The 14,169-nt window shown below is 45.2% G+C and overlaps 1 protein-coding gene across 1 annotated transcript in view; it reads right to left on the bottom strand.

The window, feature by feature from the left end:
• TFAP2D (transcription factor AP-2 delta) overlaps positions 1-14,169 on the bottom strand; it is a 58,599-nt gene that overhangs the window by 13,292 nt on the left and 31,138 nt on the right. Inside the window, exons 4-5 of the mRNA XM_056856687.1 lie at positions 5,336-5,501; positions 1,747-1,865 (exon numbers count right to left, since the gene is read on the bottom strand). Of these exons, the coding sequence (XP_056712665.1) occupies positions 1,747-1,865; positions 5,336-5,501 (285 nt within the window). The remainder of the gene's footprint in view (positions 1-1,746; positions 1,866-5,335; positions 5,502-14,169) is intronic.

The raw sequence follows: 14,169 nt of genomic DNA, 5'->3' as shown, positions 1-14,169 counted from the left end.
ACTTTCCTGGCCGGTTGTCAAACAGCGGCAGGGAGGGAGGGAAAATGTCTCTCCGGCTCAGCATGGGCTCAGGCTGCCTGGCTCTCCATTGGGAGGATGAACGCCGAACGAAGCGCCGAGGCGATTTCAACCTTCAACAGCAAAGTGTGCAGGCCTCCATGTGCAAAGTTGCTGTTGCTTTTCAGGGCAGCAGTGAAACTAGGCTTGCCAACCTCCAGGTACTAGCTGGAGATCTTCTGCTATTACGACTGACCTCCAGCTGATAGTTCCCCTGGAGAAAATGGCCGCTGTGGCAATCGGACTCTATGGCATTGAAGTCCCTCCCCTCCCCAAACCCAACCTCCTCAGGCTCCGCCCCCAAAATCTCCCATTGGTGGTGAAGAGGGACCAGGCAATCCTAAGTGAAACAGAACCAAAAGGGTGTGTCACCTCTGATGAAAGAGCCCCTGGGCCCATCTGAAAAATGCTGTTTCATTGAAATCAATGGGCTTTGAATAGGGTTGCCAACCTCCACATAGAGGCTGGAGATCTCCTGCTATTACAACTAGGGTTACCAACCTCTAGATAGCGGCTGGAGATCTCCTGCTATTACAATTGATCTCCAGCCAATAAAGATCAGTTCACCTGGAGAAAATGGCCACTTTGGCAATCGAACTCTATGGCATTGAAGTCCTTCCCCTCCCCAAACCCCACCCTTCTCAGCCCGCTTAATTTGTTAAAATAAGTATAACTTGCTATTGGCTTAGCTGCACGTTCATTATAGTTGTTATTATGGTCCCTTTAAATCCTACAAGATCGGTAAGCTGAAGAAGATTTCGATCGAAACGCGTCCTTGCGACAGACCCTACTGTGGACCTTCCTTGTTACAGTTATTGGTTTCGCTACTCTTTGTGATTATTTTCATATAACATATGTGTTTTTTAAACACATGTGTAGTACCTATGAGCCTTTGGCTTTGTTAATAATATTTTTGACGTCTTAAAATCAAGCCTGTCTTGCAACGGACCCTATTGTGGACCTTTTTTGTTACTGTTATTGGTTTTGCTACCTGTTGTGATTATTTTCATATAACATATGTGCTTTTTAAGCATATGTGTAGAAGTATGAGCTTTTGGCTTTGTTAATATTTTTGACGTCTTAAAATCAAGCCGGTTGGCTATATTTGAGTTGTGATTGTAAGCAATATTAGCCTTAAGCCCTGCGAGGCTACCACGAGTATTTGGTTTTGTTGTTAGTGATTCTTTTAATAATTTAATAATACATGCTTACAACTTTTTTTGGCATTTGATGTTGCATATTTCAGTTTTGAGCCACATGCTGCCCCCTCATACAGCTTTCACTATTTGCTGCATAGGTTTTCTAAACCTCCAGGTACTAGCTGGCGATCCCCCGCTATTACAGCTGATCTCCAGCCAATAGCGATCAGTTCACCTGGAGAAAATGGCCACTTTGGCAATTGGACTCTATGACATCGAAGTCCCTACCCAAACCCCGCCCTCCTCTGGCTCTACCCCCCCAAATCTCCAGGAATTTCCCAACCTGCAGCTGGCAACCTTATGTTTAACACTGCTTAGAATGGCACTGTAAGATTTCTAGGGTGGGACGCTGTGGATCCGTTCCGCCAGCAGAGGCACAACTGCAAGCGAGTCTCTTTCTTTTGTCTCCAGCTGCCCTACTGGTGTGCCAAGGCCCCGGCTCAAAAAGGTAGCAAAGATAGCATTACGGAATGGCGCTCCAAACTCCTACCTTCTACCAAGGACGTTAGGAGGGTGACGTTCGCTGCTTTCCTCCTGCCCGCTGGCAAATTGAGGCCCAGTCGGTCTAATTTCTCTCTCAAGCAACGGCCCCCGTTCTTGGATTTTGCCCTGTTGGGGAGAATGGGGAAACAAAAAAGACGCTTTTGTTCGGTTGATCACCCTCTTCCCGTTTTTCTATTTCAAAAAATTACTATTATACTTTATTACGGTCAAAGACCAGCATTAAAAAAAAAAAAAATCTCAGAAGCAAATATAAGAAATAAAATCAAAATACAGTATATTCTATATAATTAAGTTACATTGAATTATCGTTATAAAATCTAATATTGATCTAAAATCAAAACTAATATTCAACCTTCAGTTGCTTTCACCATAGAATGTCTTATCCTTGTTGCTATGAAACAGAATTTTGCAGCAAGTTTGGTGACTTTCAGGTCGTTATCTGAGAAGAGATTTTTAACATAAAATTCCTCTGTGCGACTACGTAACTTTCTTAATAGTGGTTGGATCAGCTCTCTCCAGATACCCCAATAAAACATGCAGCATAAGAGGAAGGCTGTCAAAGATAGGACATTTTGGAGGACTTTCATTCATAGGGTCGCCATGAGTCGGAAGTGACTTGACGGCACTTAACACACACACACACACACACACACACACACACACAAGAGGAAGTGACCAATTGTTTCAATCTCATCTGTGCTTCATGGGCATATTCTCTGATCAACTGGTATCTTATGATATCTGCCTTCTAATAAGGCTGAAGGGAGGGATTTTTTAAAAAATTGACTCCGGTGTCTGCCCAGAGTTTTGAATCTCCAGTTGACAACTAAAGAGGCCCGCAGTCGACAGAAACTCTCCAAGCCAAAGTCAAAAAATGAGAATGCTGAATGGTACAGTTCTATGCAGCATTGCACCCTTCTAAGTCCATTCATTGATTTATTTCCAGTATGTACTGTCTCCCTTTCTCATTGAGATGCAAGGCGGATGACACAGAGTGAGTAAAACTCAACCGACAGCCTGGAACAACCCATAATAGGGGCTGAAACAAAGCTTTGGCAATTGGCACGACCTGTCAAACTGTACAGAAATGACATGGTAAGATGGTACTTACAGCAACAGATGGTAAATACCATGTGTGTGTGTGTAAAGTGCCATCAAGTCGCAGCTGACTAATGGCGGCCCCTTATGGGGTTTTCAAGGCAAGAGACGAACAGAGGTGGTTTGCCAGTGCCTTCCTCTGCATAGCAACCTTGGACTTCCTTGGTGGTCTCCCATCCAAATACTAACCAGGACTGACCCTGCTTAGTTTCTGAGATCTGACGAGATCAGGCTAGCCTGGGCCATCCAGGTCAGGGCAGTAAGTACCATACACAGTAGTATAAACATTCAGCTAAACATTCGGAATTACTTTCTTTTGGCTAATAGTTAGGAAGAACTTTCTGACAGTCTGAGCAGTTCCTCAGTGGAACAGGATTCCGGGGCGGGGGGCTCTCCTTCCCTGGAGGGTTTTAAGCAGAGGCTAGATGGCCATCGGTCAGCAATGCTGATTCTGTGAACTTAGGCAGATCATGAGAGGGAGGGCAGGAAGGGTTGCGTCAGTGATTGGCTCTCGTGGCCCTTTCTTTCATGTCCAGGGTAATGCTGATCGCCACTTTGAGGTCAGGAAGCAGTTTTTCTCCAGGCCAGATTGTCCAGTAATTCTGGAGGGGTTTTTCCCCCCCCCCCCCATTTTCTAAGCTTGGAGCAGGAGTCACGGGGGGGGGTAGTTGTGAATTTCTTGCATTGTGCAGGGTGCTGGACTAGATGAACCTGGAGGTCCCAACTCCATGATTCTATAGTATGGAATCCTATGCCTTTATCAAGCATCTTTCTGAAACGTTTCGCTATAGTAGTTCATTGAGAAGTGCATAATGAATGAAAGTTTAAATAGGGCAACAAAGCCCTGTTGATTTGTCCATTTCATCTAATGTACGTTGCGGCAGTCAATTATCCAAATTGGATTGCTTTAAAGGTCGGGGACTGCCTGGATCTTTTCTTCTTAGGGTTGCCAGGTCCCTCTTCACCACCGGCAAGAGGTTTTTGGGGCAGAGCCTGAGGAGGGTGGGGTTTGGGGAGGGGAAGGACCATAGAGTCCAATTGTCAAAGCGACCATTTTCTCCAGGGGAACTGATCTCTGTCGGCTGGAGATCGGTTGTAATAGCAGGAGGTCTCCAGCTAGCACCTGGAGGTTGGCAACCCTATTTCTACTGTTTATGAGCCCTACCAGTCACCAAGCACACAACCATACACCAATTATTAAGCAACTTGCTACCATAGTTTTCTCTTACACTTAACTCTAGAAGCAGCTGCTTTTTCACCATGCAATGGTCGGGTACTGCGGAATTCAGATAATCAGGTATGAGTCAGTTGCCACTCCTGGACTTCTGAACAGTGACTTTTAAGTTCGTAGACATCAGTGCCTTTTATGCAGGGATGTTTCCCTGTGGTCACCTCCGCCGACTGCTTCAGTGGTCGCCTCGCTCTCCCCGCGTTTTTTGCCCGTACTTTCCAGAATCTGGAAAATGCGGGCAAAATGTGCAGGGAGAGCAAGGTGACCTCTGCCAGTTGGGAAAGGCATGCCTAATCAAAAGGAAGCCCCAAAGCAGTTGGCGGGGGTGACCATGGGAAAATGTCCGTGCATAAAAAGTCTACCCAGAGCCATTCCTCCTCCCCATCTGTTTTCTTTTGCCAAGGGGGCTCCATAATTCACCAAAACAGCTCCAACTAGCACTTCTCTTTTAGCTAGTATTTCTTTCTTGCTCAAATCATGCTTCTCAGAGGAGCTCCAAATTTAGGCATCTGCTATCTTCAAACTGGAAGTCCAGTTGCGATACTACATTGAGGTCAGTGGGCTAAGAAAGGCAGAACTCTGCTTGGAACAGAACTGGAAGTTGTCCAGTAAAGAGTTTGGGTCAGGACATGCTGGGCATTTTGTCTTTCTTCATAGAGAAGGACCCTGACCCAAATACACTACTACCCAGCAACCTTCTCCTCTTCTGGGGCCTTCTTCTGGATGCCAGGAGAAACCGTAGTTTATGCAACAAATTCTGGTTTGTCGGCCAGATGTCAGTAACACACCCTGGCTGATGCACAAACCCCAGTTTGTCTGCTCCAGCAGGGAGGACATTTCCATCTCCCTCCCACCTCCGCACTACTCAACAAACCTACACACCGTGAATTTAAGTATTGCAGCAAACCACACATGAGCGCAAACTGCTGTTAGCAAACCGGCAACAGATCCCAGCTTGAAATCCCAGTTAGGTGAAGAAGAAGAAGAGTTGATTTTTATATGCCGACTTTCTCTACCACTTAAGGAAGAATCAAACCGGCTTACAATCACCTTCCCTTCTCCTCCCCACAACAGACACCTGTGAGGTAGGTGGAGCTGGGAGAGTGTGACTAGCCCAAGGTCACCCAGCAGGCTTCATGTGGAGGAATGGGGAATCAAACCCAGCTCTCCAGATTAGAGTCCACCACTCCTAACCACTATAACATGCTGGCTCTCAAACATAACATTACACTCACATTGGCCTTACCTTCTCAAAATACCCCCCAAGAGAGAGGCATTGAGGCATTCTGGTGGGGACAAGCGTCTCTTCACTTCTGCAATGGTAACCTTATATTTCGAAGTGGAGCTGAGCAGAGATAAGCGGCCGGGAACCGAGCAAAAGAGATCTGTGGGGTTAACAACACATGTACCACCTGAAAGAGAGAGAGAGAGGCCATATATTAAGAGAGGAACTCAAGGGTCTGAGATTGAAATATCTTCAGTTCATAGTTGAGGGAATGTGTATGCACTTGTTAGTTTTGTCACATTGAAAAATGCAGATTTAAGAATTGCTGGTTTGGAATAAAAAAAAAAAAACAAGAAACCAAACATTGCCTTCCTCTGCAGAGTCTTCCTTGGTGGGTTCCCTTTCAGCATGGTGTAGTGGTTAAGAGCGGTGGTTTGGAGCGGTGGACTCTAATCTGGAGAACCGGGTTTGATTCCCTACTCCTCCACATGAGCGGCGGAGGCTAATCTGGTGAACTGGATTTGTTTCCCCACTCCTATGCACGAAGCCATCTGGGTGACCTTGGGCAAGTTACAGCTCTCTTAGAGCTCTCTCAACCCGACCTACCTCACAGGGTGTCTGTTGTGGGGAGGGGAGGGGAAGGTGATTGTAAGCCGGTTTAAGTCTCCCTTAAGTGGTAGAGAAAGTTGGCATATAAAAACCAACTCTTTTTCTTCTTCTTCTTCTCCGTACCGACCTTGCTGCTAAGCTTCCGAGCTCTGATGAGACCAGGCTATACCACGCCGCCTTCCCTCCCCTGGACTATACTACAAACAGTAAATGAGGGGTCTGCATAAGGGTGTAATGGGTGGTGGTGGGGAAACCCATAAGGGAACCATTCTTTTTAAAGCAGACACATGGAAATGAAGGGTCTCTTTGCCTGTTCCAAAGCAATGCATTAACCACCAAATCAGGGGCGATATTGAGATGGCTACTCTCTTCAATACCCAGTGTCTATACGTTACAGCTGTTTGAACTTTGACTAGCCCAAGGTCACCCAGCAGGCTTCATGTGGAGGAGTGGGGAATCAAACCCAGGTCTCCAGATTAGAGTCCACCACTCTTAACCATTACACCACTCTGGCTCTACATCAGGCTATACCATGCTGCCGTCCCTCCCATTTGCAGGGAGTCTTTTGCAACTCTTATTTCTGTTTATCCAGATTTCCAGTGATGCAGACAATGGGTAAATGAGGTTAATTATACTGGAAGGCGCAATTCTTGTTTACGTTTGTCTGTAGGCAGATAAGAGACTCGCAGGCAGTCGGAGATATTCCTATTGCGATGCAAGAGACAAAGAAAGCCTGCAGTTTGCAAACAATGAAGCGATGCCTCGATGAAATATTCATATTTCTCTTTTACAGTCCCAGCCATATGGGCACAAACAATTTGTGCTGAATAAATAATTGCTCCTTTAATAGGAAGACATTATGTTCCCACCTGCGTTGGTGTTTTCCGTGTGGGTTTCCGTTCTGCTTCAAAACACAACAACAACCCCACCTTACCATACCAGGCTTGAAATTGTCACCCAAAGTCATCCTGTTTAAAGCAATACGAGGAACTAACAAAGGGCTCAGGTGGGCATATTTATTTATGAATGGTTAGAAACAATGGCCAGAATGTGGAGAATGGGTTAAGATGCTCTCTGGAGATTTGGGCACACCTAGAAGTATTTTTTGCCATTTTCTCTCCACGCAGGAGATCCCTCTGCTGTACGACACTTCCATTTCAAGCGGTTGGTGTTTAACTTCAAAGCCCTTCCTGACCTGGGACTAGGGTTGCCAGCCTCCAGGTGCTGCTAAATATAGCCTGTGACTGCATCATCATCCCATGTTATTCCTGATTGGTAGGGTTGCCAATCTCCAGGTACTAGCTGGAGATCTCCTGCTATTACAACTGATCTCCAGCCGATAGAGATCAGTTCCCCTGGAGAAAATGGCCACTTTGGCCATTGGACTCTATGGCATTGAAGCCCCTCCCCTTCTCAAACCCCACCCTCCTCAGGTTCCACCCTAAAACCCTCCCGCTGGTGGTGAAGAGGGACCTGGCAACCCTACCTAGGGCCCACCTACTTGAAAATCCACCCCTCCTCACATTGTCCCATGGCAGGTTGGCTCTCGCCATCAAGGCCGATTGGCTATGCTCCTCCTATCTATTCAAATTTCAAATACCTTTATTGGCATAGTACAATTTACAGTATATAAAAGGATAAAAGTTAAAGTAAAATAAAATCCCTCCTATCTATAGGGTTGCCAGGTGCCCGGTGGTGGCAGGTAAAATCCCGCCAATCCACTGGGTTACCCAGAAGCAATGCGGAAGCTCTGGCAACCTCGGCTGAAACTCTATGGAAACCATAGAGTTTTGGCTGGGATCGCTAGAGCATCCGCGTCTCTTCCGGGTAAACCCGGAAGTGACAAAGGCACGTTGTGCAGGGTGTGCGCGTCTGCTGCACCATGCGTGCACGCACACCGCGCACATCCACCATGCCCCCCCAAAGCTCCCGCCGGTGGAACTGCAGGGCCTGGCAAGCCTACCTATTTAAGGATGTGCTCTGTAATAGCCTGGACCCTTCAGTGCCTGCAAAACAGTAGGGTTGCCACCTCTGGGTTGGAGCATTTGTGGAGATTTGAGGATAGAGCCTGGGAAGGGAAGGGTTTAGGGAGGGGAGGGGCTTCAGTGGTGACCAGAACTGTACACAGTATTCCAAGTGTGGTCTCACCATAGATTTGTGTACCCTCCAAAGCATCCATTTGCTCCAGGGGAAATGATCTCTGTTTGGTGGTCACTTGTAATTCCGGGAGTTCTCCAGGCCCCACATGGAGGCCTGGAATTACAAGTGACCCCTCGTAAAAGAGCTTCCCGGAGGAGGCTGGAGGATGGCTTTTAACTTCCTGGCTTCCTGGTGAGGCTGAAGAATTATTCCACAAAGAGTTAGCAGAAGACTGAAGTGGGCCACTGGGATGTTAAGCATTGAATGTGTCTAAAGTAGTGTTTTTAATGGTTGTTTTAATGTATTTATTAACAACATGGTGTAGTTTTTAAGAGCAGCTGAATCTGGACAACTGGGTTCAGTTCCCCACTCCTCCACATGAAGCCTGCTGGGTGACCCTGGGCTAGTCAAAGTTCTCTCCAAACTCTCTCAGCCCTACCTAGAAGAAGAAGAAGAGATGGTATTTCTATGCTGACTTTCTCTACCATTTAAGGAAGAATCAAACCCGCTTACAATCACCTTCCCTTCCCCACAACAGACACCTGTGAGGTAGGTGGAGCTAAGAGAGTGTGACTAGCCCAAGGTCACCCAGCAGGCTTTGTGTGGAGGAGTGGGGAATCAATCCCGGTTCTCCAGATCCAAGTCCACTGCTCCAAACCACTACTCTTAACCACTATACCATGCTGGCTCTCTTGTGAGGCACCTACCTGTTCTGGGGAAAGGAAGGTGCCTGTTCTGGGGAGAGGACGGGATTGTGATTGTAAGCTGCTTTGAGACTCCTTAAGGTAGAGAAAAGTGGGGTATAAAAACCAACTCTTCTTCTTTTTACTCAAGTTTAGACGGTTTTAGCAACCTGAATACTCCTGGCTAACCTGAGCTCCTCAGAAGCTTAAGCCGGGTCAGCCATGGTTAGTGGTGGGATGAGATACCACCAAGGAAGACCAGGGTTGCTATGCATAGGAAGGCAATGGCAAACCCATGGCAAACCACCTCTGCTCACTACAGCTTAGAAGTTAAGCATGGTTGGCCAAGGTTAGTACTTGGATGGGAGACCACCTAGGAAGAACAGGTTGCTATGTAGAGGAAGGCAATGGCAAACCCATGGCAAGCCATTCTGCTCAGTAGAGCTTGGAAGCTAAGCTTGACTGGCCAAGGTCAGTACTTGGATGGGAGACCACCAAGGAAGACTAATGTTGCTAGGCAGAGGCAAGCAATGATGAACCACCTCTGCTCATCCCTTGCCTTGGAACTCCATGAGGGGTTGCCATAAGTCAACTGCAACTTGATGGCACTTAATTATGATTTTATTGTATTTTCTTTAATTGTGACCTGACTTGGTCAAGAAACAAGCGGGCTTAGAAATATTTTCCAATAAGTTACAAACCACTCTGGATTTCTCCTGCCTTGTCCATTTTCCAAAGTGTCTTTCCTTGAGTGGAGTGCGTGGCTACTATTCCATAAAGAACCGCTTAAAGCTGCCTTCGGCATCTCTGGACTGAGGTTGCCAGCCAGCCTGGGGATCAAATGCCCTGTCCCTTTTAGAAGAAGAAGAGTTGGTTTTTACATGCTGACTTTCTCTACCTTTTAAGAAGAATCAAATCGGCTTACAATCACCTTCCCCTCCCCACAACAGACACCCTGTGAGATAGGTGGGGCTGAGAGAGCTCTAAGAGAGCTATGACTAGCCCAAGGTCACTCAGCTTATGTGGAGAAGTGGAGAATCAAACCCAGTTCTCCAGATCAGAGTCCACTGCTCCAAACCACAGCTCTTAACCACTACCTCACACTGGGCAGAGAAAGCTTTTCATGGGCTGAAGTTCAATCCCATCACCCACTAACTGCTTGCAGATCAAATTGATATTCAAGTGACAACCTGAAGGATAGGTTTGCAAACCTACTTTGAAAAGAAGTCGCAGACTAGAAGAAGGGTAAATATGTTTAGGTGTGGGTCATTCACCAATAAATTATGTTATTCTCTCCTTGACAGATTAAGAGCAAAGTGGTCCATTGAGGTTTCCCCCACAGGATGGAAAGAAGATATGGGATAAGGTCTGTCTGTTGGTTATCAGCATTCAACTCGGCAGGGCTCTCTTCACTGAACACCAAAGCAATAGTGGAACAACCCATCCATGGAACAAAGGGAATATCCGGACCTAAACCAGGGAGCTCTTGGGACTTCCAATTGATGCTGCCCTTGGCTGACTTCTTGGTAACCTTCCATGAACATCATTGTGGTCTTTGTCATGGACCTTGATCTGGTGGACCTTGGTCTGATCCAGCATGGCCTTTCTTATGTTCTTATGTCATCTGGGCACCCTTGTTTTTTTATCCCTTATAATATCTGGTCTTATTGGTTCTTGGAAGCTATGCAGGGTCACCCCTGGTTAGGACTGGGATGTCAGACCACCAAGGAAGTTCAGGGTTGCTACGAGAGGCAGGCAATGGCAAACCACATCTACCCTGACCTGGATAGGCCAGACCAATCTCATCAGATCTTGGAAGCTAATCAGGGTCAGCATTGGTTAGTACTTGGGTGAGATACCCACAAGGGAGTCCAGGGTTGTTATACAGTGGCAGGCAATAGAAAATCTCGTCTGCCCTGACCTGGATGGCCCATGCTAGCCTGATCTCATCAGATCTCAGAAGCTAAGCAGGGTCAACCCTGGTTAGCACTTGGATGGAAGACCACCAAGGAAGTCCAGGGTTCCTAAGCAGAAACAGGCAATGGCAAACCACCTCTGTTGGTGTCTTGCCTTCAGAACCCCAAGAAATATTTGGGAGGAAATGCATCGGGTTCTCCTTTACCCCTTGAATAGAACAACTTTGCATGGAATGAATGAATCACATTCACTACAACATAAGCTTAATTAGAAAATGTCACACTTCATTTTTTCATAAATTTTGCCCAAGAAGGATTTGAAACCCCTGGAGTTTGGAATATCGATATCGATTTGAGACTTTGAAGGGCAGCCATGAAGGAGCTAGAAAAGATTCTGAAGTGTAAGGATGTGTCACTGGCAACCAAGATCAAGATAATTCCTGCCATAGGATTCCCCATTACTTATGTATGGGTGTGAAAGTTGGACAATGAAGAAAGCTGTTAGGAAGAAAATAAATTCCTTTGAAATGTGGTGTTGGAGGAGAGTTTTATGGATACCGTGAATTGCCAAAAAGACAAATCAGTGGGTTATAGATCGAATCAAGCCTCAACCGACCCTAGAAGCTAAAATGACTAAACTGAGGCTATTGTACTTTGGTCACATGATGAGAAGACAAGAGTTACTGGAAAAGACAAGAATGCTAGGAAAAGTTGAAGGTGGCGGGAAAAGAGGAAGACCCAACATGAGATGGATTGACTCTATAAAGGAAGCCACAGCCCTCAATTTGCAAGACCTGAGCAAGGCTGTTAATGAGAGGAAGTTTTGAAGGACATTGATTCATAGGGTCGCCATGAATCGGAAGCGACTTGACGGCACTTAACACAAACACATAGATACAGATATGGATACACAGAACCTTTGTGTTTTCATCCCCACCACAACCCTTTGCTGCCCAAAGCTTTAAGCTCAAAACCTCTTAAATCAAATGTCTGGGCCAGGAAGTGACCGGAAGCGGTTGCTTTTGGCCATAGTTTACAGAGCACAGTGCTGTTTTCCTGCTTCCAGTCTCAAGGTACATGAGAGTTCCAGCACTGAACGCTGGTTGGGGCCAGGGTATTGCTGGGTTCGTGATGTACAAGCCCAACATTCTCCAGCTGAGTTGTCACTCCTGAGGGCTGGGCTAACTCTTAGGCCCAAGACACTAGGCTCTCAGACAAAGCAAGCTGGTATTGTGTACATTATCACAAGAGTAGACAGAGCATCTGAGCTGGTGTGGACTTCACAGGCACAGTGGAAATCAGCAGCCCAGTAGCTAATCTCTCCTCTTTCTGGGACACCTGAGTTTTACATCTGCTTAGAAGTAACTGCATGAGTGAGGTGAAGAAGAAGAAGAAGAAGAAGAAGAAGAAGAGTTGGTTTTTCAATGCTGACTTTCTCTACCAGCTAACCATCTCCTTCCCTTCCTGTCCCCACAACAGACACCTTGTGAGGTAGGAGAGGCTGAGAGAGTACTGAGAGAACTACGACTAGTGCAAGGACACCCCACAGGCTTCATGTGTAGGAGTGGGGAAACCAGCCTGGTTCACCAGATTAGAGTCTGCTGCTCACGTGGGGGAGTGGGCATCGAACCTGGTTCTCCAGTTTAGAGTCCACCGCTCATGTGGAGGAGCGGGTGTTGCAGTCTCTGACATAAACGATGATGGTTTGTTGTACATGTGCAGAATTCTTCACTACAAAACTAAAAGCTACACATACATACGATTGAATTATTATATAACTAAAGATTTAGTTACTGTTAAAAAGAAGAAACTAAAGCCTTTGGTTTCATTAAGCTTATGTTTCTGAAATACACTAACAGATGACAGGAGAAAAGCTTTACCTTCCTGGTACAGGAGAAAAACATCTCTATCTTCTTAGTACAGAAGAAAAGCTCTTTCAACTTTCTAGTGCAGAAAAGCTCCTCTTCATATGTTATCAGCTCTAAGCTGTCATTTATGGAAATATTTTCCCATTTAAGGTTATTTAATGCTAGCTAATGCAATGTAAGCTATAAATTGTGTTTTATGATTTAACTGTGTAGACATTATACTATTGATACACAAATGACAATAATGAATGTGTCACGTGCTGGAGATGAGAATGATGTTAAAATTGAGTATGTGGGGTTATTATGAAGCTCAAAGCTGATCGTTTATATTTTAGTAAAATAGACAAAGAGGATGAGGATGTCCAAATATGGTCTTATAAGTGGAGCTTTCTTGCTCCAGAGTTACATTTTAACTGTATGGTTACAGAACCATCCTGGTAACAGGTGTGCAGGATCTTTTGTACTTCCTTTTCAAAAATCATTTATACTGGTTTCAAACAGTATAAATACAGGCACAGTAAGACTAGATTTTAAGACCTCAATCAGAGTGTCTCAGAAGAAAGGCTACTGGTCTGTATGGCTTTAAATATTATTCTAGATATTGTGAATTAGATACTTTGAACTAAATCAGAGTTATTTGACTATTACATTTGAAAAGTTGGATTTTAAAACTGAATAGTATGTCTTGCTTGCTTTTACTGCATACTTTGTAACAGAGTGTGAAGACTTTGTAACTTGCATTTACACATTTTTTACTAGAAGTATATCAATAAAAAGACTTGCTTTTTAAAAGTAAGTAAAGTCGCTGAGTCCTGCTTTTGTGACTGGCTGAAAAAGATAACATATCACTTCTCAGGAAATGATCCATTCTAAGAGCCTAGTCACTTCAACAGCACGACCCGCTTCACGGGGAATCGAACCCGGTTCTCCAGATTAGAGTCCACTGCTCTTAACTGTTACACCACGCTGGCTAATCTCTCCTCTTCCTCAGATGCCCCAAGGTTAACTGCATTCATGTGATTTTTTTTCCAGACTCCAGGTTTCCATTTGGCTCCCTGTCTCAGAAAACGAGGGCCGCCGTAGTCTTGAAATATGAGCAATTCTCACGTATCACACGATTCCTCAGCAAGTGAATAGCTCGATCCCTGAGCCCTAAACAAATGACAAAAATACTCCTGGAAGGAACCAGCCCAGCTGTTTGGGATGTTCTCTGATCCTGGCCTGGCAAAACATTTAAGGATCTGCTTGACTTCTATCCCAGAATCCTAGCAAGATCCATCCAAAACCACAAATATTCAGCTATCCTTAAGGAACAAAGGCCTTTATCATATTTCACAATCCCAAACAATTACATTACAACTGTTCTTGGCTGGCTGGTAGATGGTCTATATTTTCCAAGAAAATATAAAAAGTGTCCCGGTGGACATTATGTTTTAGAAAAGCAACCAATCTTCTTAAGTGGAGCCTTGATGTGATATAAATAAAAACAATTATATAAATAGTTGTTTGTAATGGGGAAATCTGATAAATTCCTACAAAACTACTTTGTAGAAAAGAGTAAGAGTCTAGTAGCACCTGAAAGACTAACAACATTTCTGGCAGGGTAGGAGCTTTCATGAGTCACAGCTCACTTCTACAAA

This window comes from Euleptes europaea, chromosome 10 (genome assembly GCF_029931775.1).
Source record: "Euleptes europaea isolate rEulEur1 chromosome 10, rEulEur1.hap1, whole genome shotgun sequence".
Classification (NCBI taxonomy): Eukaryota; Metazoa; Chordata; class Lepidosauria; order Squamata; family Sphaerodactylidae; genus Euleptes; species Euleptes europaea.
This window is presented reverse-complemented; position numbering and strand designations above follow the sequence as displayed.